At 53.7% G+C, this 25729-nt stretch overlaps 1 protein-coding gene across 9 annotated transcripts in view; it reads right to left on the bottom strand.

Annotated features, from left to right (window-relative positions):
* Nucleotides 1–25729, bottom strand: part of MROH2A (maestro heat like repeat family member 2A) — a 47461-nt gene that overhangs the window by 2661 nt on the left and 19071 nt on the right. For 6 of the 9 annotated variants that reach the window (XM_049101188.1, XM_049101189.1, XM_049101191.1 and 3 more), the window contains 20 exons: nt 25224–25331; nt 19853–19972; nt 19487–19609; nt 18121–18273; nt 16752–16874; nt 15702–15781; nt 14174–14282; nt 13268–13363; nt 10399–10503; nt 9208–9331; nt 8504–8622; nt 7522–7674; nt 6991–7145; nt 4974–5133; nt 4702–4895; nt 4207–4344; nt 3626–3740; nt 2163–2309; nt 1779–1961; nt 1151–1306 (listed from right to left, as the gene is read on the bottom strand). In XM_049101188.1, coding sequence (XP_048957145.1) covers nt 1151–1306; nt 1779–1961; nt 2163–2309; nt 3626–3740; nt 4207–4344; nt 4702–4895; nt 4974–5133; nt 6991–7145; nt 7522–7674; nt 8504–8622; nt 9208–9331; nt 10399–10503; nt 13268–13363; nt 14174–14282; nt 15702–15781; nt 16752–16874; nt 18121–18273; nt 19487–19609; nt 19853–19972; nt 25224–25331 — 2661 coding nt within the window. Of the gene's footprint in view, nt 1–1150; nt 1307–1778; nt 1962–2162; nt 2327–3625; nt 3741–4206; nt 4345–4701; nt 4896–4973; nt 5134–6990; nt 7146–7521; nt 7675–8503; nt 8623–9207; nt 9332–10398; nt 10504–13267; nt 13364–14173; nt 14283–15701; nt 15782–16751; nt 16875–18120; nt 18274–19486; nt 19610–19852; nt 19973–25223; nt 25332–25729 lie in introns of those variants that run through there. The other 3 variants (XM_049101186.1, XM_049101187.1, XM_049101193.1) reach the window with 3 other exon arrangements.

Here is a 25729-nt window from a genome sequence, read left to right as displayed (position 1 = left end):
ACTTGCACCCTCAGCCAGCACCTCCGTGCCCTGGGCAGCCCTGCCTGGGACCTGCCATCTGGGACGTCGGGGACATCAGGGTCAGGAGCCTGGCCGGGACTGGTAGGACCAGGCGGAGCTTTCTCATCCCTAGACCCTCGCTGAGCACCGAGCCACCAGGGCCCCTGGCCTCTGGCCTCCAGCGGGTGTAGGCCACAGGAGGGGACGACAGGAGGCTGCGGGGTGGGAGAGGCTGGGCTATCCATTCCCAGGGACAGGAGTGGCAGCAGTGTGGCTGGGACCAGCCCCGGGGTTCACCTCCCCTTGGTGGCCCTGCCCTGGCCCCTCCTGGCTGCTCCTTCCATCACCTTCCAGAAGTACGCCCCACAGGGCAGTCGCCATACAGCGTGAAAGAACAGTGTGAGCCACTGATGGATTTGTGAGGAAAGCATCTCTGAGAGGTGACAGTTCCCAGCCGGGTTCTCCAGTGTCTCCAAGGGAGAGCAGGTGTCGGAGCGTACCGCAGGATGCCCCTCACTGACCTAGGGGAGCCCCCAGCACCCCCACGCCAGGTGGACACCTGCAGTCCTCACAACGGCAGGATTCTTGGGACCCCAGGGCCGGAGACATGGTACTAGCTGAGCATGAGCACCCCAGTCCACGGCAGGGAGACAGAGGTCAGGGTCACGGCCTGCGCGGGGTGAGGGGCCGCCGTCGCACAGGCGGGAGCTGCGGTGGGAGCTCCCAGCAGCAGAGGAGCTGGGCGTCCAGAGGGAGGAGAACCTCGGGGTGCAGGGCCAGGCCCGGCGGCCACCCCCTCACTACCCCCCTGCAGCCCCAACACAGGCCTGCCCCACCCGGAGCCCTGACAAGGGATTTAAGGTGAGTTTTGAGTGTGACCGAGTCCTAACGCCCAAGAGTGGTGGCAAGCTGTAGAACCCACTGGAAGAAAAGGAGGTTGGGCAGAGGATGCCCACAGGCAGCAACCGGAGGAGAAAGCTACGTCAGACGCCTCAGTAAGCCTGGGGGGCGGGGGCGGGCACGGCCCCTCCCCAGCCCGGCATGAGGAACGGGGCCGATGGGGAGAGGCAGGGGGAGGACCCCCGCGCAGTCTCCTTTCGGGGCCAGCAGTCCCCCCACTTGGGGACACAGAGCGGAGGGGGTGTCCCACCTGGGCTGCATCCGGGCAGGGGTCCTGGCAGTGCAGCAGGAGCGGGATCCAGGCTTTTTTCACTTCCTCCTTGAAGAAGTGCTTCTTGGAAATCCCGACCACCTTCGCCAGCCGCCCGAACAGGACGAAGGCTTTCAAACGCAGCAGCTCGCTCTCCTGCGGCCCAGATGCACCGGTGACGCTCAGGAAGCCAGAGGCCCCCACAAAGCCCCATCTGCTCTCCGTGGACCTTTCTAGCTGTCTTGGCCCCTGCAGAGGCTTCTGGATCGCTCCGTCAGGTGGGAGGCTCTCCTGCAGGGCTCTCCGTACCGGGCCCCTTCTCTTCCCTGGGGGGCACACCACCGCCCAGCAGACAGCCCGCCCAGTACCTCACAGGGCCGAAGCCCAAAGAGCATCCCTAGGCCGCAAGGGATTAGGGGAAGCTCCACCCTAACAGCAGGGCAGGGGGCCCACAATCAGCCAATGGGTGCATCGGCGCCCAGTCAGGCCTGCGGCCCTCTCTCATCCAGAGCCTGCCTTTTCTTTAGGGGATGAGAAGTGCTGACCCAGTGGCTGAGGGGGCATTGGAGAAACCCCCTGCCACCCCGTCATAGGGCCAGGGCCCGGCGAGGCTGCACTCTGGGCTCACGCTGTCGAAGAAGGCCCTGCACTGCTCGCAGAGGACGCTGAACGAGGACCCCACGTCTCCCTCCCGGAGCTCAGCCAGGATCTTGGCCAGGGCCTCCATGCCCTCGGAGGTCACGCTGGTGCTGACGGGCCCCCTCAGGGAGTCCAGGCACTTCTCCAGCAACAGCTTCCGGTACTGCCTCACCTGAAGGGGGTGGGGGGGGACAACGAGGAGCTGCAGTCCCCACCTGGTTCCCCACTGGGTTCCCCACCTGGTTCCCCACCGGGCTCCCCAGCCAGCTCCCCAGCTGGTTCCCCTCTGCATGCGGCCAGAACAGGCCAGCCCTGAACCCCGTCCCCCAGCCCCTGCTCGCTGGGTCCCTAGGCTCTGGGCCGGGCGCCGCACCTTCTTGGGGGCACCGAGGGCCATGTTGCCCAGGGCTCGCAGGGAAAGCACCCGCAGGGCCTCGTCCTCCTGGTCGGCCCCTTTCTCCAGCAACAACACCGTGGGTTTCAGCAGTTTCTCCTGGTACAGAACCGGGTCACTCATGAACTAGAAAAGAGAACTTTCTGGCAATTTGGCCCCATGCGGGCCCCTTTCTCATCAGCCACAAGGCCAGTGTGTGACGAGATCCCATGCACAGAGGGTCTCCGTGAAGAGAGAGGACACCAAGCCCCGGCTCCCCAGGACCAACTCTTGGCTCCTCCATCCACCAGCTGGGGCCCCTGGCCAGTCACTCAGAACCCCCCGAGCCTCAGCTTCTCCCACCTGCAAGACCTGGCTCATGGGGCTGTTGTGAGGCTTCCTAAGGAGACCGTGGGGAAAGCCTCGTGAGTGTGGCCTATAGGAATACACCTGTTCAGTTAAGCTGACCGAGCAGCTCCTGTGTGCAGGAGCCGGGCCCACGGGCTTGCTGGCTTGCTTGCTTTTGTTTTTAAAGTTTTAATTATTTGAGAGAGAGAGAGAGAGAAAGAGAGAGAGAGAACACAAGCAGGGGGAATAGCAGAGGGGAGAGGGAGAAGCAGACTCCGCACTGAGCAGGGAGCCCCACACGAAACTCGATCCCAGGACCCCCGGATCCCGACCAGAGCCAAAGACAGAATCTAAACAGACTGAGCCACCCAGGCGCCCCTGTGGGCCTCAACAGATACATGAACTTCCCTCCCCCGGGACTCAGAGAACCACATCCGGCTCAGCACTCAGAGCGCCAGGACCTCAGGCCAATGGGGCCCCCCTGGTTTGTGTGTGTGTGTGTGTGTGTGTGTGTGCACGCACACGTACACAGATTATAAATAAACCTGAAAAAAGTAAACACCAAACTGGTGACCCCAAAGCAGGAAATTTGCCATCCAGCCCTTTATAGAAAATGTTTGCTGACCCTACACCAGGCGGATGTGGGGCTCCTAAGGCATATCGGGAATCACGCAGCCAACCCAATTTCTCCTAAAAGTTTTCTGGCCAATTCCCTTGGGACCTGGTAAGAGCTCAGGAGGGTGGCCGGGCCCCAGTGGGTGTCACCCCCTTCCCTGGCCTTCCTGCCTGGCCAGGCCCTATTGGCCCCTGATAGCCTTCCTACAAGGCCTTCCCCAGCCCATCAATCCTGGCGAGAGCCCAGGTGCCCTCCTCCGGGCCCTTGGGTGTTGCCGGCACTCAGCACAGCACCGCTCATTTAGCTGTGCACCCTGGGTCTGGGGCCCCCTTTCCCCACGGCGTACACCCCAAATCACTCACATCCCCAGGGAGGTGGGACAGTTGCCTGCCCCTTGACTCAGATGCCCCTCAGAGCCGGGTCCTGGGGGGTGGAATGGGGAGGGTGCACCCAGCAGCCCCGCCCCAGCTCCCCCAGCCCTCCGCGCCCCGAGCCTCACCTCCACGCAGACGGCCGTGCTGCTGATGCGACAGCTGAGGACATCGGAGTCCATGCCTCTGAGCACCAGCTCCGAGAGTCGCTGCCTGTACCCCTCCATGCTCCGCATGCACAGCCTGCGGGGTGGGGGGGTGCAGCCCAGGGCAGGGAGGGCTTCTCAGCTGCTGCCTGCAGAGCCGCTCTGGGGCTGGGCACCCGGGGGCATATCTCTTAACCTCTCTGGGCCTCTCCCTCCTTCACCAGGGGGATTTGGTCGGGGTGTCACTGGAGTACCTACTTTTCATTTCCTTTTCATCAAAAGGGACCAGAATGAGTGATCAGGACCCAGGAAATAGCTCTCTGACCTGGCCCAGCTTGGAAGCCCCATGTGGACTTGGGTGAGCCCCTCACAGCTCCCACCTTGGAGCAGGACGGGTTATGATAAAAGATTCCCCCTGCCCTACACGCTGCCATCCCAGAGTCTGGAACACGGGTCGACTTGGCAATCCCTCAGAAGCCAGGCACTCAGCCGTGACCTAGACCATCCAGCAAGGAGGCCACCCTGCGCGTCCCGCTGCCCGGGCCTGGAGGCTGGGTGCCCACCTGGCCAGCAGGCCCACGCCCTGCAGGAACGTGGAGCTGCTCTGCAGGAGGGCCCACACGCCCTGCTCCTCCAGAGTGTGAACCAGCTGCTCGCTGTTGAGTCTTCTGAACAAAAGCTGCATGGACTGGATCGTGATCCTGGAAGAAGGTGGGACTGTATCACGACGAAAAGGAGCACCCACCGCCGGGCAAACACTGCACCCGGGTCGGAGAAACAGGGGTCCCCATGCCTGCTGGGCCTCGCTCAGGGGGCTAAGGGCGATCACGTGAGGGAGTGGGTCTGCAAACAGTGAAAACTACACTGCCCTGGACTCATGCGAGGGAGGGTTGTTAAGATCTGCTTCCAGAAACTTCTCTGCAACACGAGAGGACCACAAGGCCTCTTGGTGGAGATGGCTCTTGGGATCCTTGACTTCTAAGAGGCCGGGTCCAGGTCAGGCCCACTGCCTTACACCCCCACCCCAGCCCTGCTCCGCAAGCCACCCCCAAGAGCACCTCTGCAGGTTGATCTCCTCTGGCAGCATCCCTGCATGGACCAGTCTCCACGTCTTTAGGACAGGCGACATGGCCTCTGGCCCCTGGCTGCTGCTGAGCTGCAGCAGGAGGGTGTAGATGAGGTCCGGGAAGAGGTCCAGGAGCTTGTCATTCACATCTATCTTCTGGATGAGAAGGTGGATGGTGCACAGGGTCTGCAGAGAGACGCGCTGAGGTGTCAGGGCTCCTGCTCTGAGCCTCCAAGGAGCCCAGGGCCTGCCCCTGGGACTCACCATCAGAGGATCCACTGCGGCCAGGCGCCAGATGTCAGCTTTGGAGGTGGCATTGGCCTTGGGGGTGAACCTCGACTGCAGCCGGCCCATCAGCCCGTGGAGCATCGTCCGGGCAAAGGGCACGTTCTCTGCCACAGCCAGCCACACCTCCGTCAGGTGCCTAGCCAAAGACAGGACACAAGGACCGTGGGTCTCCCGCCCTGGGCCCTGGCAGGTAAGAGCCTCTTTGGCTCCGCAGGCAACCCACTGAATAGGGGCTGAACCCCGAAGGCTGAACCTCAGGGAGGTGGGCTGAGTTGCCAAAGGTCACATAACCAGAACCCGGTCCGTGACCCCATGCTCAGCTCCCTTTCTCTGCCGTGGCCCCAGTGCCAGGTGACCTTAGAGGTGCCCACGGGGCCTCCCATCTGATGACTTTATAGGTACTTCCAGCAACAGCTGCCAAGGCCCCAGCTGGTCAGGCTGGTCCAAAGCAGCTGCCTCAACGCACAGCATCTCCTCCTCCCAACACATCTTTGAGGAAGATGCTTTCAGCTCCGTGGCCCACAGGAGAGGAAGGGGGCCTGCGGAGGTTAGGCAACCTGCCAGACGACCGTCCGAAGCGGCTCCGCATCCCCAAGTCGAGCCCACAGCTCTGCTGAGAAGGGAAGGACCTGGGGGCAGTGGTGTCATGGGCCCAGAGTGCGTAGGTGCGGGGGGGTGGGGGGGTTGCAGGGGGCTTTAAAGCACTAAGGGGGCAAGTCTACCAAGATCAAATGCAACCATGAGAGGTGCCCCCTCCCGCGTGAATCCACAGAACCAAATCCACAGACGTGAGTTCGGGAGGACACGCGCCGGGCGCCTGGTGGTCGGACGGAGTGGAGGGGTGGGCCATGAGCTCACGGGCAACCGCTGCTCATAAAGAAGCCATCGGGGTGTGAGGAAACAAGAAAGCAGGACCTCAGCCCGCGACAGCCAGAAACCGCCGCGTGCCCTGGAGGGAGCAAAGGCCCCAGCTCAGCCGGCCCCGGACCCCCGGCCATGGAAGCTGTTGGGTGGCGACGGGGCTGTTCGGAGCCTCCAAGCTCGTGGCAATTTGTGCCCAGCGAAAGGGCGCCAGTGCAGTGAAAGCCAGCGGGCGGCGGCCACCGAGACCACCAGCCTGACGGAGGCCACACTGCACTGTCCCCCACCCCAGCCCTGCTCCGCGAGCCACTAACCCCCAGCAAATCAAGCAGTCCTCACGGGCCTCCCGCCCGATGAGGAGCAGCCCCACGGCGGAGCCAGGCCTGTGTTTCTCACGGGGCAGCCCGCTCTGTTCGTGTCACAGCATGTTGAGTGACATCGGCCACCCCTCCGTCGCCCACAGTCTCAAGGCTCTTGGCTGCCCACCCCTTTCTATGCACTCCCCGGTGGGTCCTGGCACCATCCCAGACGCACTCCCCCTGCCCGGGAGACCCTGCCGCCAGCCCGAGTGCCACCGTGATGGGGACACAGGGACCCAGCAGGCAGCAGGGAACACGGAGAGGCAGGGCCGGGGCTACATTACCATGAGGCCACCTGAGGGTTTGAGGGTCTATTAGCTCGATCCTCGGGCACCTGGACCTCCCCTCTCAGGGCCGCATTTGGAAGGGAGAGGGACACAGCGGAGCGTGTCCAGAGGCCTGCATAGGCCTTGGTGACCACGTCTTCAGGCATGTCCTGGAGAAGCCCAACCTCGGAGGGGGCCCGGAGCCCTGTCCTCCAGGGGAAATGAAAGGGCTGCTGCGGGCAGAGGCCAGAGGGGATGACAGGACACCTGAGAAGCTGCGGGATCCGGACTCCAGCTCCGAAGGATGGAACGGTGACGCTGGGGCTCCAGGTCCGTGGTTCCCAGAGCCTGTTCCTCCCACAGGAGATGCAGGGACAGGGCTTGACCCACCCCAGGTTTGGACACGCCACTGCTCAGGGGCCCTGTCCTCCCGGACACGTCGGGCTGGTGAGATGGGCGAGGTCTGGGCTGCAAGGGGCGCTGTGGCTCCCTGTCCAGGGCACCCACCTCTCCATGGGCAGGGGCTGCCTCAGGAGCGATGTGAGGACTGTCTCCTGGTGGTAGTGCGCCAGCAGGAGGATGCCCTCGATGAGGCAGCGTCGCACCTCCAAGTGGTCCACCACGGGCAGGTGGACCAGGATGGCGCCCAGGATCTCGGCCACCTGGGGAAGGGCAGGCATCACCAGCACAGCCTGGGCCCCTGTGACCGCTGTGCACCCCTCCTCCAGGGGACCTTGCCCAACTAGATGTTGGGGAGGTTAAACCACCTGCGCCTCCTTTGGCCTCTTCCTGGATTTATCAGGTTTTCTGTGTGGGAGGCAGGACGCTCTGGGAGAGCGAGCCAAGGGCCTCCAGTCCACTGTCCTCTTACTTACTAGCTTCAACATGTTCCTTTCTCATTCTAGAACTCTACTCCCTGTCCTTTATACAATCAAGGGTTTGAGGAGACCTTCTCCGTAAGCACAGCTGGGCCCTTGCTTGTCCCTGGGCGCACTGGACAGCCCCAGCCCCGAAGCAGCCCAGCCACGGCTCAGCCACCTTGTCTTCCAGCTCCTTGGCCCGCATCTGGAGGAAGGTGCCTATCCAGGTGACGGAGGCCTTATCGTGCTGTAGGTCCATGGCCCCGATGTTCTCACAGAGCTTCTGGATGAGCGAGACCACCTCATCGCAGTTGAATTGCACGCAAGCCACCTAGGACCAGAGAAACCACCCCTGGGCTCCAACAGCCAAGTTGCAGGCCAACTCCCTGCCCCCACCTGCCACCACTAACGTCCCCTTCCTCTTCCATCCGACACCCCGGCCCCGGCCCAGGCCCCCATCCTCCCTCAAACCACCGCCAGGGCCTCCCCCCGCCCCGCCTCCCTGCCCTGCCCTGGGCTGTTACTCCTCCTCCACCACGGAGACCCAAAGCTCAGCCCTGCTTTCCAAGGCTTAGGACATGTGCCCCCAACCTCTGCTGCACCTCATGTACCTGACACCGCCCACCGCACCTGAATTCCACTCAGGAAGCCCCACCCACACGTTCCCCATCCTGTCTGTACTGCCCTGCAGCCTTCACTCAGGGTGTACCCTGAGCCCGGCTGCCCTGCCACCTCATCCTGCCACCCCCCACCCCCCCCACTCCAGAAAGCCGCCTCTGCCCCCTGAGGCAGCAGGGCCTCGTCCCCTCTGCAGAGTTCGGGTGACTCCGGGCATTCGGCCATCAGTGTGCCCGTGTACCGACACCTCTCCGCGGGACCCCATGTTTAACTCTCTCTGGGGCTCTCCACCTTCAGTGCGGCACACCGCAGGGATGGAGACTATTGAGCACCTACTACGTGCCAGGCACCACAGTGGGGATCTTACATACTGCAGGCCATTTAAGCACAGAGGGCATGAGTTAGACCAAAAGCCATGGGAACTTCGACATCTGGAAGAAAAGGAAGGCTGCCTGGCCAGGCTGAGCAACATCCCATGCCCCAGAGACAGTCCAGGTGCCAGAGTCCAGCCCAGGAGCCTCCCCACCTTTCCAGCTTGTCACCTTGGCAATTCTGGAAGATGCACTGAAAATCTTCTCCACATCTGGGCCCTGGAGATCCTCCTTACATTTTGCAAGCTCCAGCTCCTTGGAAGGGCCCCATGAGGAGCAGGTCTGGCTTGCTGTTAGGAACATGATTTTAGACACGATCAGAAGGATAAAGGGTCCATCCACAGGCCACATCAGGGTGGCCTCCTGGCCTGGCCCACAGGACTCCCTGGCTTCACCGGCCTGGACCACCCTTCAGTCTCTGGGCATCTCACCCATTCTTGCCTTTGCTCTCATTGTCCTATTCCCCCCACACCACCTCTACACACAGCTCAGATACCTGCTTTCTAGGAGGCCTCCAGCCGCCAAGCCGGAGGCAAAGTCTCCCCCTCTGAAAATCATCACCTTGCATTAGCCCCTGAGCTCATCTCTGGTTCCTTCTACTGTGTCCTGGGTATCTGTGAGCTGATCTTTTCCCAGGGAGCCCCTTAGTACCCAGGACATGCCCTCAATGAGTTGTGCCAAACCAGTGAGCTTGTCCTTCTGGAAACTTCCATGGCCTCTGAGCAAGCTCTGCACCCTCTCCACCATCTCTGCTGGCCACCCTTATTTGTCTATACAAAGAGGTCATGTTCCCCCCAGGATAGCCCCACAGCTGACACCCCTGCTGTCAGACCTCCCTCCCAACATCCATGTCCTGGGTCTCGCCTTCCCCATACCATGGAGATCCAGCAGGCTGGACAGGACATCCATTGAGGCTATGCGAGTTCTTCTGTGGGAGTCACAGGTACAAGGGGCCATGAGTCCCACCAGCATGCCAAACTGCCCCAGCTTCAGGGGGATCTGAGGGACAGGAGACCTCAAGGCTCACACCCTCTGTCCACTCATGCACACCTGGTGCTGTCCAGGGACAGTGTAACAGGCAACCAGAGAGAGTGAGCCCTGCTCGAAAGCACCCCAGCAGAGACCCTGGAGGCTCAGTAGCCAGGATCCCAGGAGTCTGGCTCAGGACTTGCCTTTCTGTCCACAGGCCCAGGTTTTATAATCAGGGCTCCTGCCTTGTTCCTGTAATTGAGCCCTGGGATTAAATCTGGCCTCCCCTGCTCACTAGATGTGTGACCTGGGCAGGGTACTTAGACTTGCGCCCTTATGTTCCTCATCTGTAAAGGGGAGATAACCATGGTGCCTCCTCCTCCAGGGGGATGTTGAGAATTGTGTCCAAGAATCCAGATGATATATTCTGTACAGTATCTGACCTCAAAGCTAGCATGAGGCTAGGCTCTGGCTTCACTTTGCTGGGCCTGGGTCTCCACCTGAATGGCACTCCCAGACCACCAGGAGTACTGCTCATCTAGTTCTCATCACACACCGGCCCCCACACCCCAGGGAGACCATCCTCCCAACACCATCACTGAAGACTAGGAAGTCAAAGAGCATGAGGCCAACAAATGTACAAAGAGAGGTCTCATCAAGGTGGGTCAGATTGTTAATCAACAAAAATACCTCATTGCTTTCCCAGATTTTGTGATGTTCAAGTGCTTGTCAAGTTTTATAAAATTTGTAATTTTGTAGTGGTTTATTTTCTTGTTCTAAGTAGATATTTACTCTCCTAACCAATGTGGTATTTCCTAAGTGTGTGCTCTTTTTCTTAAAGAGGGCCCTCACTGCTATGTGAGCCTGGATCCATGCTGAGCCATGGCCCACCCCTCTCTCAGCATCCCCAGAGCCTCAGGGCTAGCTCCTAGTGGGGCCTCCTCTGCCATTCCCAAATGAGACAGCCTCTTCCCAAGGGACTCTTCAGGGGGCAGAACTTGATTTTGAAAGTGTGCCCTCTTCTCATGAATAGAGACAGGAACTCTTCTGTGGGTGCCAGAGCAGCAGGCTGGGGGATTGGGGGCTCCAGGACTCACGCAGACACCGATGCTTTGCACGTAGATCTGCATGAGATGGAGATGGAGGTTTGTGGCCTTCTCCCGCTCCCCTTCTTTCTCCGACAAGATCCACTTTTCCAGGAGCTATGGGTAGAGGCCAGAACACAGAAGACGCCATTAAAATCCCAAGGCCAGCCTTTCCTGGCCAGCTATTGTCCGCCTCGTCTCTCCACTCAGAGTCTGAATTTCAGAGGTGTTGGGTGGTTCTGGAAGCCTCTCATTCTCTTTCCAGGCACCTCCATGAGGGAGATGAGGCAGAGGGCAGAGACTGTGTCCCCATTATCCTGACCAAGATGGCGCTTGGCTGACGGGTTTGGCCTTATTCCAAATGTCTGTCTGTGGGTGAAAGGTCCAGAAGCATAGCCTGCCTTGCACTCCAGGGCCTAAATGTTCACACACACAGTGACAGAGCTTAACAATGTATGAAGCAAAACTACCACAACTGAAGAAAATATAAATCCATAGTGAGAGTCAGAGATTTCAGTACCTCTTTCTTAGAAACTGGTGGAACAAGAAGACAGAAAATCAGGAAGGACAGGGAAAACTTGAACAACCCGACCAGCCAGCTTGGCCTAATACTTAGGAACCCTTGACCTGAAGCAGTAGGCAAGTGCACACAGAACACTCACCAAGATAGACCACTCTGTGCAACAAGGTAAGTCTGGGTTGATTTAAAAGGACTCCAATTATACAGAGTGTGTCCTCAGACCACAATGGATTTAAATTAGGGATGAAAAACAGGAAGATCTCTGGAAAATCTTCAAACATTTGGGTGAAAGAAGAAATCAGAAGAGAGATTAAAATGTACTCTGTATTGAAACAAAATGAGAACACAACATATGGATATTTATGGGATACAGCAGCAAAAACAAAACAAAGTCAGTGGACTCATACTATCTGCTCCTGTTTCCAAGGTTTATTATGTTACAGTAATCAGGATGGGATGGCATTGGTGCAAAGATAAAGAAATAGGTCAACAAAGCAGAAGAGGTGCCAGAGACAGGTCCATGCATACGTGGTCAGTTGATTTTTGACAAAAATGCAAAGATAATTCAATGGAGAAAAGTCTTTCCAACAAATGGAACTGGAACAGCTGGTTGTCTGTGCACAAGCAAACAAACAAACTTGGATCCATACTTCACACCACATATAAAACTTAAACTATATCCTAGACTTACTTGTGAAACCTGAAACTACAAACTCCTAAAAGAAAATCTTTGTGACTTCTGTGACCAGGCAAAGATTTCTTACATAAAACATCGAAACCAGGGGCGCCTGAGTGGCTCAGCGGTTGAGCATCTGCTTCCAGCTTCAAGGCCTGATCCCAGAGTCCTGGGATCGAGTCCCACATCGGGCTTCCTGCCTGGAGCCTGCTTCTCCTCCTGCCTGTGTCTCTGCCTCTCTGTGTCTCTCATGAATAAATAAATAAAATCTTTTTTTAAAAAAAAGAAAACAAAAGGCAAATTAGACTTCATTAACATTGTAATACTTCTGTTCTTTAAAAGACACTGTGGGGCAGCCCTGGTGACACTGCAGTTTAGTGCTGCCTGCAGCCTGGGGTGTGATCCTGGAGACCCAGGATCGAGTCCCATGTTGGACTCCCCGCATGGAGCCTGCTTCTCCCTCTGCCTCTCTCTCTCTCTCTGTGTCTCATGAATAAATAAATAAAATCTTATAAAAAATAAAAATTAAATAAAGAGCACTTCCTTAAAAAATAAATAAATAAAAATAAAAAAAAATAAAAGACACTGTGAAATCAATGAACATACAAGTCAAGGATGGGAGGAAAATATTTGTAAATCATATATCTGATAGGGACTTGAATTCAAAATATATAAAACCTCTGAAAACTCAATAATAAGAAAGCAAACAACCCAATTAAAAAAAAAAAAAAAAAAAAAAAAAACTAGGGCAGCCCGGGTGACTCAGCGGTTTAGCTCTGCCTTCAGTCCAGGGCCTGATCCTGGAGACCCTGGATCGAGTTCCACATCGGGCTCCCTGCATGGAGCCTGCTTCTCCCTCTGCCTGTGTCTCTGCCTCTCTCTTTGTCTCTCATGAGTAAATAAATAAAATCTTTAAAAAATAAAAACTAGACAATACCCCTCAAAAAATGCCAAGATTATGGAAGATTGAGGAATTGTTCTGGATTAAGGGAGATTAAAGAGATGTGGTAAATAAATGCACTGTGTAATCCAGCTTAGATCCTGGATCAAGGAAAAGAGCTATAAAGGGTATTATTGGGATAATTCATGGAATTTGAATATTGGCCATAGATTAGAATACAGCATTGTGTCAACATCACAATTCCCCATTTTGCTCATTGTACTGTTGTTATACCAGGTGTTTTTGTTTTCGACGTCTGCAACCAACTTTCATGGTTCAAAAGTGTGGTGGTGTGTAAAACAAGAGAAGGGAAGACAAAGAGGAAAAAAAAGGAAATGTGGCAAACGATTAACAATTGTGAATCTGGGTGAAGGGTATACAGGAGTTCCTTGCAAGTTTTCAGTGAATCTGAAATTTTATCAAAATAAAATTACTGTGGGATCCCTGGGTGGCTCAGTGGTTTAGCACCTGCCTTCAGCCCAGGGTGTGATCCTGGAGTCCCGGGATTGAGTCCCACATCGGGCTCCCTACATGGAGCCTGCTTCTCCCTCTGCCTGTGTCTCTGCCTCTGTGTCTCTCATGAATAAAAAAATAAAATCTTTTAAAAAGAATGAAAAATAAAAAAATAAAATTAGTGAAACAATTTTTAATGCATACCCTTGTTTTCCATAGAATCTGACCATGAGGCCAGCTTTCTGGGAGGGGTGGCCATCCCTGGCTCCTGGCCCTCCACCAGGGAACTCACGTGTACCATCTCCTGCAGCCCCTTGGGGTCCAGCTGCCTCTGCATGAGACCCTCCATCAGCTGCTCCAGGGCATGCATCGCATTCGCATACAGGGTCTGTGGCCAAGAGAGGAGAGTACCCAGCAGCAATGAGGGGACATGCACAGCCACCCACCAGGACGCTGCAAGGATCCATGTCAGGGTTGAGAAGTATGAGATGGTTTGAAACTCACCCCTTTACTTCAGCTCAGACTGGGTTCTTAATACCTATATTCTCATGTGACATACGAGACCACCTCTAAAGAGGAACCCATTTTACAAAGAAAGAAAATGAACCCCCACCACCCAGTTCTTCTGACTCCTCATCTGGGACTAGGACACTGAAGCAGAGATGGCTACCTGTTCACAAAAGGTTTGTCCTCCTTTTCCACATTGTTGCTGGGAAACAGGCAACTAGTCAGGAACTACATTTCCCAGCACCCCTTGCATTTGGGCATGGCATTTGACTGAGTTCTGGCCAGTGAAAGGTGCAGAGTGGCTCATAAAGCCTCCATCCATACTCTTTCTCTTCCACTCTAGGCTGGATATCAGTATCCCAAGGGACCTTAGGCCATGCACTAAAGATAGTAGGGCCTCTGTCAGCCTGGTTCCCAAATAACTGCATGCAGCAGCTCCATCTCCACCCCTATTGCCAGCTGGACTTCACTTGAGTGAGAAATAAACTGTCTCCTTATTAAACCATGGAGATTTCAGGGTTTAGCTGTTACAGCAGCTAACGTTACCTTACACTAACTAATAGGGCCTACTGCACTTTGCTGCCCTTAACCACTCACAGGTGGTTCAAGGCGGCGTGCTCTCAGCACTGCCCAAGTTGTTGTAAGCTTCCAAGTCCTGACCCGGAAAATGAGGCAGCCCAGAGGGACCTACCTGAATGGACTCATTGTCCTCTGCTGGGGGTTGGAGAGAAATTACAGAGTGAATACTGATATCCATCAGCTCATTGTTTTCCTCCATGGAGTAGAAAGGCTTCAGATTGCTAAGGAAAGAAGAAGGGACAAGAGGAAGGGTCAGAAGGGAGTTGAGACCCTGCCACCCCACTGCCCAGTCCAGGGTGCAGAGGCATGGCACAGAATGAGGGAGAAGACAGCTTCCCCGGCGGCGGGTGCAGGCATGCATCCCTCCCTCCCCAGGGGCCCTGGCTCCCCTCCAGTGACTGTGTCTGTGACTGATGGGGAGACGCAGGGGCCCACAGGCAGCTCTCCTCCTTGTTGCCTACTCTGAGCCTGTCCCTCTGCTGCTTGGAAACATTCCATGACTCCTCCCCGGCCATAACCATAGACTCCGCCTCCCAGGCTGGCCCTGACCCAAGGGTTTTTGGCACTTCCGAGAAATGCAAATTCTCTGGCCCTACCTCAGAGCTACTGAATCAAAAACTCGGAGTGGAGCTCAGCCATCTGAGATTTAATGAACTCTCAGGGGTGGAAGCTGGCTGCTTGATGCCTGCTAACTCATTCTTCTCCTATTTCTTCATCAATAGTTCTCAAGCCTAGGTGCATTCTAGCATCACCTAGAGAAGCTCCGAGGTGCCCAGGGGCCACATCCAGACTCCAGGGATCCTTATATAAAGATGTGGGGTGGAGCCAGGGTATCAGCTACCATTCTACTTAACTTTAAACACCTGCCCCCCAAAGATATCCTGTATTTTGCCCTGCCTGGAGCTTCCAATTCCTACCTAAATCCTGTTATTTTGTGTCAGATGCCAGCACCTTCTGATCGCCCCTCTTGTATCGACAAAATTATAACTTGTTAGTGGACCCCCTTTCTCTGGTCCTAGATTTTTTTCCTGCTTATTCATGCATTAATACACAGCTCTGCCCTATTATTCCTTCTGTAGGCATTCGTTTTACCCCACAGGTGAAGAATTCCCAGAGACCACCCAACACCCAACCACTTCAGATACTAATGTTCATAACTTCTTCCTCCCTCCCCCATTTCGCCCCAGTGAATGGACGGCTCCAGGAAGGCAAGCCTGGGGTATTATATTACTTTATATTAACTGTATCATAAAGCATCAACAATTAAATTCTTTGATCCCTGCCCAACCCAACTAGAAGGATGCCATCCCCCTGCTACCCTATCCAGTGCCATATGATTTCTTGCTCAAAATATCCCCTAATGGACCAAAGAACAGCCTACCCACCTGCCAGTCACCTCCCAACCCAGAAGAGCCCAACTGGAAATATTGCTAAAATTATGGAAAAGACCTGGCGGAAGCAGACCCCACCTCCCCGGGTGGCCCACTGCCCCAAGAGCGGCCACCCAGGGCCCCTGCTACAGAGATGGGGAGGCAAAGTAGGTGACCACCCCCCCACCGACCAAGGAGCACTGAGGGGTGGTCTCAGACTCTGCCCCAACCCTCAGAGATACTTGGGGCCCAAACAGGGGCCCAGCTCACCTCAGGTGCGAGAGGGCCTCCATCGCCATCGTCCGCACGGGAGAAACCAGGCTGTCGGTGGGTTCTTCCTTGATGGTGGCCTGCCCGGCACAGCAGAGAATGAGCCATCCAGGGCCCGCCAGTGAGGCCAGTGAGCGTGGAGACAGCGGCACCCCCAGGGCTAGTGCCCAGGGCCTGGCACTGCATGGGGTGCTGACACCCCATACCACATTCTCTGTTTTTAGGATCACTTGGCCTTTAGCATTGTAGGGGAAGCAGCAAAATCTGGTGTGGGAAGCAGCAGGGCTCCAGACAGGCCAGGGCTGCTCACTCAGGCCTGCCGCCTGCTTGCTGTGTGTCCTTGGGCAAACCCCTTCCCCTGCCTGAGCCATCACGTGTCAGACAAGGCCTGTTTCACCAGATTGTGCCCCTCGTGTAGCATGAGATGGCACACGGACAGCCTATGTCCCTGGGCTGGAACAAGGGTTCATTTCCTTCTCCAAACCTCACCTCCCTCGGGGACAGCCTCCAATGCTTTCCAGGGACCACAGCTTTAGAAGGCACTGGCGGGGCGGGGGGGTGGGGGGTGTGTGTCTGGGGACAAAGGACAGTAGCTGCCCAGAACTCCACTGCCTCTGCCATGGCTTCTTACCCTCAGGCAGCTGACGCTTTCTAGACCTTACTGAAGCTCTGTGCACAAAGAGCTTTCAGACCCTCCTGCCACGGAGCCCACCCCCTAGATCCCTGCTGTGGAGAAACACCAGGTGACAGAGGGGCGGCCCGGTGGGCTTCCTTCTGCCCACTCTGAACCAGCCACCTCCAGGCACTAGCGCATCCCTGGCCCATCATACCCTTTGTCAGATGGACAAATCTCATACTCAGAAATCCTACAGTTGGACCGAAGCACAATTGAGATAGGGAGGGACTCCTGTGACACCCCCCCGCCCCCCACGGCACCTCCATGTCCCCTCAGATGCCCTCAGAACCTCTGGAAACCTCTGACCACGGAGAAGCCGGCAGGCATGAGACCCCCAGACCGCCCAGGACCAAGGAAGCCCCCACCCAGCCTACCGTTATAATGCCCGTCAGAGTCATCTTTTGGGCAAATTGGAAATCCTCCAGGTCCTTGATGTTTTTGATGGCTTTGGTGACTTGCATCACACTCTTCATGAAGGCCATCTTGAGACAGATGTCCTGAACCCAAACCAAGAAGAGGGAATAGCAGGAGCACGTCGTGAGTGGGCCCGAAGCCCCCAGGCCGCAGCCCTGGTCAGCACCCTGCTGCTGCGTAAGGACCGGTCCTCCGCGCCCAAGGAGAGGCAGTGCCAGGGGCGCTCCGCGAGATGGCAGGCCTCCTTCTGTCCTTCAGCCCCTGGGCCGGGCGTCTGCCACATGGCCAGGGTGCCAGCGGGGGGCTGGACAAGGCGGAGTGCTCCTGCGCCCCTCTGAAAACGCCACCTCCTTCCAGCCCCCCCACACCTGTGCCTGACGACAGCAATGCCAGGACACCAAGCCCCGTGGGTCGCCAAAGGGACCGAATAAGTTGAGATAAAATCATTTTTGTTGGGGCGCCTGGGTGGCCCAGTGGTTGAGCATCTGCCTTTGGCCCAGGTTGTGATCCTGGGGTCCTGGGATCGAGTCCCGCGTCGGGCTCCCACAGGGAGCCTGCTTCTCCCTCTGCCTGTGTCTCTGCCCCTCTCTTTCTGTGTTTCTCATGAATAAATAAATAAAATCCTTTTTTTTTTTTTTATTGTTTTTGCTTTGACAACATGGAGGAGCCTTGAGGACATTATGCTAAATGAAGCAAGCCAGTCATAAAAAGACGAATGCTCTGTGAGTCAAATTCATTAGAGGCCAAGGGTAGAGTGGGGCTTGCAGGGGCTGGGGACAGGGGGTGTGGGCATATCGGCCGGTGGCTGCACAGTCTAGGCCTAGAAGACAAAGAGCACTGGAGACGACCGGTGGGGACGGTGGCACAAGTCACATGTACTCAATTATTAATTATTTAAAATAATTTTTGCTTTATCCTGTATTTCTTCTTCCTTGCCATTCCAAGAAAGTAGCAAGTCCCTTTGCATCCCTGAGGACAGCCCCACTTCTTGTCCCTTGGTAAAGGGCTTGGGTCAGATGTCAGGAGGGGAGGGAGTGGAGTCAAGGGCAGAGGGAGGGAGGGAGTGAGGCTGGGAAGAGGGGGTGCTCCTCTTGTGATTTCTGGGACCTGCCCTCACCCCCCCCCCAGCACCGTGGGGGAAAGGCTGTCCCCCTTCTCCCCCCTGCAGCAGAGAGCACCAGCCTGAGGCAATGGGCTTCCCAAACGCTGAGCGTCGGGTAGGAGTCCTGGCTGTCTGCTGGGCGGGGTTGGGGTGCTCAGATAGTGAGGCAGGTGACTGTGACTCTGCCAGCCTGGCTCTGGATGTGGCGCTGTGGCATCTGGGGTTACCTGGCAGCTGCTGGAGTAGTGGTGAATGATCTTGGCCGTGATGGGGTTGTCCACGTGGGTGAGGAGCATCTGGGGGTGGCAGTACGAGGCCACGCAGCTGTATATCACCATGAGGGCACTCTTCACTGTCTCCCGCCTCCAGGGATGGTCCTTCTGTGAGCCCAACGAGGAGAGGAAGAACCACCGGATGTGTGTGTGGGAAGAGGGGTCTTGCTCAACTTGCCTCTCTGAGAGGTAGCAAGGCCGCCCCAACTGCGCGTGGACAGTCTCTGGGCGCATGGCCGAAGGAGCCATAGAGTCAGCAGAAGGTGCTTCAACTGAGAGTTTTCTGGGTGCCTCAGATCCTCATTCATTTATTCATTCATTCAACATATCTTTCTTGAGCACCTACTACTTGCCAGGTGCCGGGTACACAGGGGTGAGCAACTCACACGAGGGCCCAGCCCAGGGAGGCTCCAGTCCAGCGGCCGATGCCCGCAGCACCTGTTAGCTGTGAGCAGGTGGTTTGTGTGGACGCCCCTAAACGAGGCCACCCATACACTCCTCCATACCCTCACATGCCAGCCACCTGCTCCGGCCCGGGGCTCTCCTGATACTGGGAATCCAGTGGGAATAAGCAGCCCGAGATGCGGTGTTGCGGGCCACCAAACCCCCATGCAGGGCGGGCAGGGGTGCCCATGCCCATGCCCTGCCAGGCCTCTATAGAAATCCCTGCCTCAGGTCCTGCTTTGTGGAGAAGCTGGGGTAAAAGCCTGAGATGCACTTGACTTTCTCCATCCAGACTGCCAGACCCCCAGGGCAAGGGTTCCAGGTCAAGGCCAAAGTCCGGGGCACCAATGACTCTGGATGGTTGCCCACTGGGGCCTCAGCCAGCCTGCGGCTCTGTGTCCTGTGGCAGAGAGGGGCAGCCTCCAGAGGTCCAGCTCCTGGCTTCACCGCTGGCCAGCTGCACACCTTGGGACAAGCTGCAGCATTCTCCTCTATGGGGCAGAGGGCAGGGTAGCCTCTCCACCCCACTCCCATTGATCCACTGAGGCAGAGCTCCCGACACGTGGGAAGTACCCACTGAGCGCTCCCTGAGCAGCTTCTTCACCTGGGTGGGGGTGAGGCCTGGGACGCTGCATTCTCACCAGCACCCAGGGGCGCTGCTGCCGCTGCTCTGAGGAGCCCCCGGTGGGCACTCCTTTGTAATATCTGGGTCCTGGAAAGGCCCACTCTGTGTTCTTGAGATCATCCAACAGCAAAAGCTTTGGTGGAGGAGGCCTCCGGGTGACACTGAGGGGAGTTTGCTGTTGAGATCTAGCGAGGACCTCGACTGGGTGCTGAAAGCACTGGTCTACGAGGCCCCCGGAGCCCTGACGCTTACCCGCCAAGCGCCGATCTGCCAGGACTGCTCCGACTCCTGGATCCTCTCCTCGAAGTCATGGAGCACGTTCAGCACAGTCTTCACCTGGCCACGGGCACAAAGGCCAAAGCACAGAATCACGCCCTGCAGGGAGAGACCCAGCCAGCTGGGCTGAGGGCGGCGGGCAGGGGCCGGAAGAGGAGCCCGCACAGGTACACATACACACAGGCATGCACACGGACGCACCTGTGCACACACATGCACACACACACTCCAGTACACGCATAAGCATGCAGGCACTCATGCACTCACAAGTAAGCACATGCCCATAACCCCGAGGGTCCAGAGGGGTCCGGTGGGTAGGAGGGGGCTGCCGGGCACCCTCACCTCCCGGTCAAAGTCGTTGCTGTAGTCTGTCTTGTACAGCAGCTCCAGCAGCAGCACCTCCACCTTGTCGGCCTCCAGGCCCATGGCCAGCGTGAAGCCCAGGGCCCGATACAGAAAGCCCTGGAGAGGCAGAGGGGCAGGGGAGCTTCAGGCCTCTCTGCTCCGCCCTCCAGGGGTTGCCGTCATGGGGATTCCCCTGCCTCACACTCGAGGCTTTTTGTTTTGGTGCACAGATATCTGTGCATTTCGTCGAGTCTTTAAATGTGCAGGTTATTGTGGAGGGCTGGACTGCGTGCAGGGAAGTGTATTATAAATAGTGGCCAAATTATTCACCCCTATAGAGGTTGAACCAATTTTCACTCACACTAACCAATCTAAGAGCACCTGCCGATTAGCCATGCTGAACAACTTCGCACGTTCTCACGATCCAGTCTCCGAATCCCTGCATGTATTCCTTTTATTTATTTTTTTAATTTAAATTCAACTGATTAACATATAGTGTATTATTGGTTTTGAGGGTAGAGGTCAGTGGTTCATCGGTCTTATATAACACCCCGTGCTCATTACATCCTGTGCCCTCCTTCATGCCCATCACCCAGTTACCCCATCTCCCCACCCACCTTCTCTCCAGTGACCCTCAGTTTGTTTCCTATGGCTAAGAGTCTCCTATGGTTTGTCTCCGTCTCTGATTTTTGTCTTATTTTTCCCTCTCTTCTCCTATGATCCTCTGTTTTGTTTCTTAAAGTCCACATATGAGTGAGATCGTATGATGATTGTCTTTCTCTGGTTGACTCATTTCACTTAACATAAGACACTCTGGTTCCATCCATGACATTGCAAATGGCAAGATTTCATTTTTTTTTTGATGGCTGGGTAGTATTCCATTGTAAACATATCCCACATCTTCTTTATCCATTCATCTATCTATGGACATCTGAGCTCTTTCCATAGTTTTCCCTGCCTGTATTCTTGCCCCATTTCCTGTTGGCTTATTTCCCCTGTCTTCTCTTTTATCCATAAGAGCCTCATGTGTAGGTTTGGAAAAACAACAAGAACAAACACGTCTTATTTCATTTAACCCACATGGCAACTCCAGATGGTAGATATGGTTGCCGTTTTGGGAGATGAAAATGCAAGGAGGAGGAGATAGAAGCAGGATTTAAAATCTGCAAAATAAAATAAAATAAAATCTGGGGTGCCTGGGTAGCCAGGCTGGCCAAGCACCTGACTCTTGGTTTCAGCTCAGGTCATGGTCTTGGGGTCATGAGATCAAGGCCAGCATCTGGCTCTGCACTCAACTCAGAGTCAGCTTGAGGATTCTCTCCCTCTGCCCCTTCCCCACCCACCCCCACTCACTCTAAATAAATAAAATCTTTAAAAAAAAAAAAAATCGAGCATGATCTGAGGCTCCTTTCTTGAGGCTCGCATACCAGAGGCCTCAACCAGCAGATCACTCTACTGCTTTGTTTTCCCCCTAAAGTCTTCGTTCTCTTTTGATTTTATATTGTGACTTTGTCACACAGGAATTGTTCATTTTCACAGAGGAAAGTGTCTTTCACTTCCTTTGCCTTTCTTGGCTGTCTTTCATGCATATGAAGGCCTACTCCACATCAAGATTTTAAAAAAATATTCATTGATATATTCTCCTAGTTGTTCCACGGTTTTCTTTCATTTTGTACACTTAAATCTTTGATCTGTTCCGAGAGAGTAAATCCTTCCTTCGTGAACTTTATTGTCGATATGTTCCTAGCTATTCTCTTCCACTCGGTCATTCAGATGAACTTGGACACAATCTAGTCAAATTCCATAAAATTACCCAATTTCCACAAAAGCTCCTTTTGGGAATTTGACGGGGAGTATGTTGTATGGCAGATTAATTTGAGAAACATGGACGGCTTTCCAACGTTGAGACTTCCCAGCCAACAACAAAGATTGTGTCAATGTCATCCCATTTCTCTCAGTGTTCCTGCCCCTCCTTGTCATTTTTTGTTCCTCACACTGGTTCCACACATATCATATAGGCAATAATTTATTCAATTACGTATTTACATTGTGTTGCTACTCGGAATGGGATCTTTTCTCATTATATTGTATTTTTGTTTTATTTGAATGTGGGAAAGATAATGATTTCTGCATATCAATTTTGGGAGAAGACTGGATCCTACACCTGGGACTGTAAGTCTGGAGGCTCCTGGTGGCCACCCTGCTCCTACCTGGAGGGTGCCAGCTGAGCCAAGAAGAGATAGGACAGTCCTGGTGAAGTTCTGTATCCAACTGTGCCTCCTTAAGTTTTCTAAGCCAGTAAAATCCTACTTATTGATATACTTTCCCTAGGCTAGGTGATCTATTGAAATAAGGTTGAATTCCACACATTTGCTTATTGAATATCATATACAACTTCCTTTTTTTAAAAAAGATTTTATTTATTTATTCATGAGAGACACAGAGAGAGAGGCAGAGACACAGGCAGAGGGAGAAGCAGACTCCTCGCAGGGAGCCCAGTGGGGGACTCCATCCCTGGACCCCGTGATCACAACCTGAGCCAAAGGAAGATGCTCAACCACTGAGCCACTAGGCATCTCATTTTGTGTCCTTTTAAAAGAAAGGCGACTGCCACATGTATCGCTTTGTTTGGATGTGTCTGGAGTCTTGGAAGCTTGACTGCCCTATGTTCTCCTTAAAAAGGACGTTGAGAGCTTGTTTGGAAGTTCTAGCAGGGGAGCACAGGTATTTGTATACCCATGACCAAGAAACAGTCCTCCTCTACTGGGGAAGGTCATCCTCCTTGACCAGGCATGCAGCTTCGAGGGAGACGCACATGAAGCAGTGAGGGAGGATGGAGATACCCAGCTAGCCAGCCAGATCAGCCAAATCAACTCTGGCAATCAATGAGGTGACACATGTCACAGCCAGATTGCCCTCACATCCTGCATACAACATTCTTGTGAATGGTCATTGTCCTTAAATTGACATTGGATAAGATCTTATACCCACAAAGAAGATTATCTGTAAGATAGCCCTGCTTTTTGTTATTTTACATACAGGCTATAAAGGCTATCTATCTCTTTGAGCAAACACAATTTTTGGTTGACACCTGTAAAAACCTTTTCTTAGACATCTCATTGAGATATAATTTACATACCATAAAATTAACCCATTTAAGGTCTACAAATTCAACAGTCTAGTCACAGAGTTGTGCAACCATCAGCACAATTTAAACTTAGAACATTTTTATCACTCCTCCAAACACACAAAGAAATCTCATACCTGTTGGCAGTCACTGCACATTTCCCATAGCCTCTGGCAACCACTGATCTACTTACTGTAGATGCTTAAGAAGATGCCTATTCTGGACATTTCAAGTAAATGGAATGTTATAATAAGTATGTGGTGGTTTGCATTCCTTTGAGTCTGGCTTCTATCATTTAGCATGATGTCCTCAAGGGTCATCCTTTCTGTACTTCATTCCCTTTAATGGTTGAATAATATTCCATTGTATGAATAGACCATATTTTGTGCTTTTTGTTTGTCTTTTCATCCATTGGTGGGCATTTGGGCTACTTCTACTTTTTGGCTATGTGAACACTCCTACTGTGAACATTTATGTACACATTTTTGTGTGGGTTTATGTTTCTGTTTCCCCTAGGCATATACAACTCAGAGTGGAATTCCCAGATCATATGGTAACTCTGTATTTAATACTTCAAGAAACTGGTTTTCCATTCACACCAGCAATAGATGAGTGTTTGAATTTCTCCACATTCTGGCCAATATTTGTTATTATCTGCTTTTTTTATCACAGCCATCCTAGTGGGTATGAGGTAATATGTCCTTGGGGGCTTTGATTTGCATTTTCCCTAATGGTGATAATCTTTAACATTTTTTTCATATGCTTACTCACCATGTGTGTACTTTCTTTGAAGAAATGTCTGTTCATATCGTTTGCCCATTTCTAAACTGACTTGACTTTTTGTTATTGAGTGATAAGAATTCTTTGTATACTCTAGATACAAGTCCCTTATCAAGGACTTAATTTACAAATATTTTCTCGCATCCTAGGAGTTGTCTTTTCACTTTCTTGATGGCATGATTTTCAGCATAAGAATTTTTAGTTTTGATGATGTCTAATTTATCTATTTTCTCTTTCCTCACTTGTGCTTTTGGTGTCATATCCAAGAAGACTTTGCCCAAAAGCAGCTGACAGTAAATGTGAGGTTTATTTCTGCACTCTCGATTCTATTGCATCAATCTGTCTACCCATCCTTATGCCAGTACTACATTGTCTTGTTTACTGTAGTTGTGTGTAAGAAGTCTTGATATTGCAAGACTTTATATTCTTGTATTCCCACATGAATTTTAGGATCAGATTGTCAACCTCTAAAAAAAGACAAAGAGGGGGATCCCTGGGTGGCTCAGCCGTTTAGCGCCTGCCTTTGGCCCAGGGCATGATCCCAGAGTCCTGGGATCAAGTCCCACATTGGGCTCCCTGCATGGAGCCTGCTTCTCTTTCTACCTGTGTCTCTGCCTCTCTCTGTGTGTGTCTCTCATTAAAAAATAAATAAATAAATAAATAAATAAATAAATAAATAAATAAATAACAAATATCTTTAAAAAAAAAAGACAAAGAGGGAAAGGCCGGCTATGGTTTATGACAGGGGTCAAAATGAATCTGTAGAGAGATTTGGGGAGTTGTGCCATCTTGACCATATCATATTCCAATTTGTGAATATGGGATCCTTTCTGTTAATTGAGACCTCTGACTTCTCTCAACAATGTTCCAAGTTTCATAAAGACCTTTTTAGGTCTTAAAGGTCTTTAGGTCATAAAGACACACATGGTCATGAGCCAGTAGCTAGATGGGTCAGGTGTACACAATGACATCCAACAACCTGCCAGTGGGGGTGGGGACAGTTGAAGGTGCTGCTCCAAATCTTAGCTTGCCTACTCTTTCTTTGCCCCCTCCTGGCTTCATCGTCTTCACTGGTGAGCTAGAACTCAACAACCCCTCAGCCCCCTTCTGTAATTCAATGTCATCCTCATCATTTTCACTATTTGCCAAAACCTGTTCAGACATCTGGATCCTTGTCTGTTGCACTCTGCTAGGAGACCAGTTCAGGTGGAGAGTGAAGTGAGAGAATCAGGAAGACTGAAGAAAGGACCACCCCACCCTCCACCCCAGCTTCAACAAGGCAGGTTCTTAGAGAAGAACAAAACAAGACACAAAAACCCACTGGCCTAAATCACCCACTTCTCCTCCCAGGACCCTGTAGACAGCCACAGGTGCAGCTGGTCTCACACAGTCTGAGCCTCCATTCCACCATCCCTGGAGTCCTCTCCCTGTCTGAGTTGCCCTGACACTGTGAACACAAACCTTCTCCAGGGAGGGGCTATCGAAGCTTTCGATCTGGTTGTTCAGCTCTTTGCTCAGACGCAAGCTCCAGTTGGAACCTCGGGTCTTCTTAAGGGAGTTTCTCAGAAACTGAGGAGGCAAAAGACGTCGGTGGGCAATGCCAAAGGCCCCCAGTCCTGTTCTCTCCCAGGCTCCAGGAGTGTTGTGTGACCTTGAGCTGTGACTCACCCTCTCCAACCCCCTTCCCCAATTCCTAAATTGCTCGACCCACTGAACCCTGACCCAGAGCTAACATTCTGTGGACCGGGGAGCAGCTGTGGCTTTTGGGCTGGAGGCAGGAGAGTCCCTGCTGTGCTGCTTTCCTGAACACTTGGTTCCCCAGGATAGAAGGCTCTCTGTTCTCCCCTGCTGACAGATATAGCTGTGGACATGCCTGGTACTCCCCAAGTCTTCTCTGACAGAAGGAGAAGTGTCCTTTAGGGACTCCTAAACTCTCCACATGCCAACCCCACCAAGCATCCTCCCAT

The sequence above is a fragment of the Canis lupus genome, chromosome 25, assembly GCF_003254725.2.
Source record: "Canis lupus dingo isolate Sandy chromosome 25, ASM325472v2, whole genome shotgun sequence".
Taxonomy (NCBI): Eukaryota; Metazoa; Chordata; class Mammalia; order Carnivora; family Canidae; genus Canis; species Canis lupus.
The sequence above is the reverse complement of the archived record's forward strand: the minus strand, read 5'-3'. Positions and strand labels throughout refer to the sequence as shown.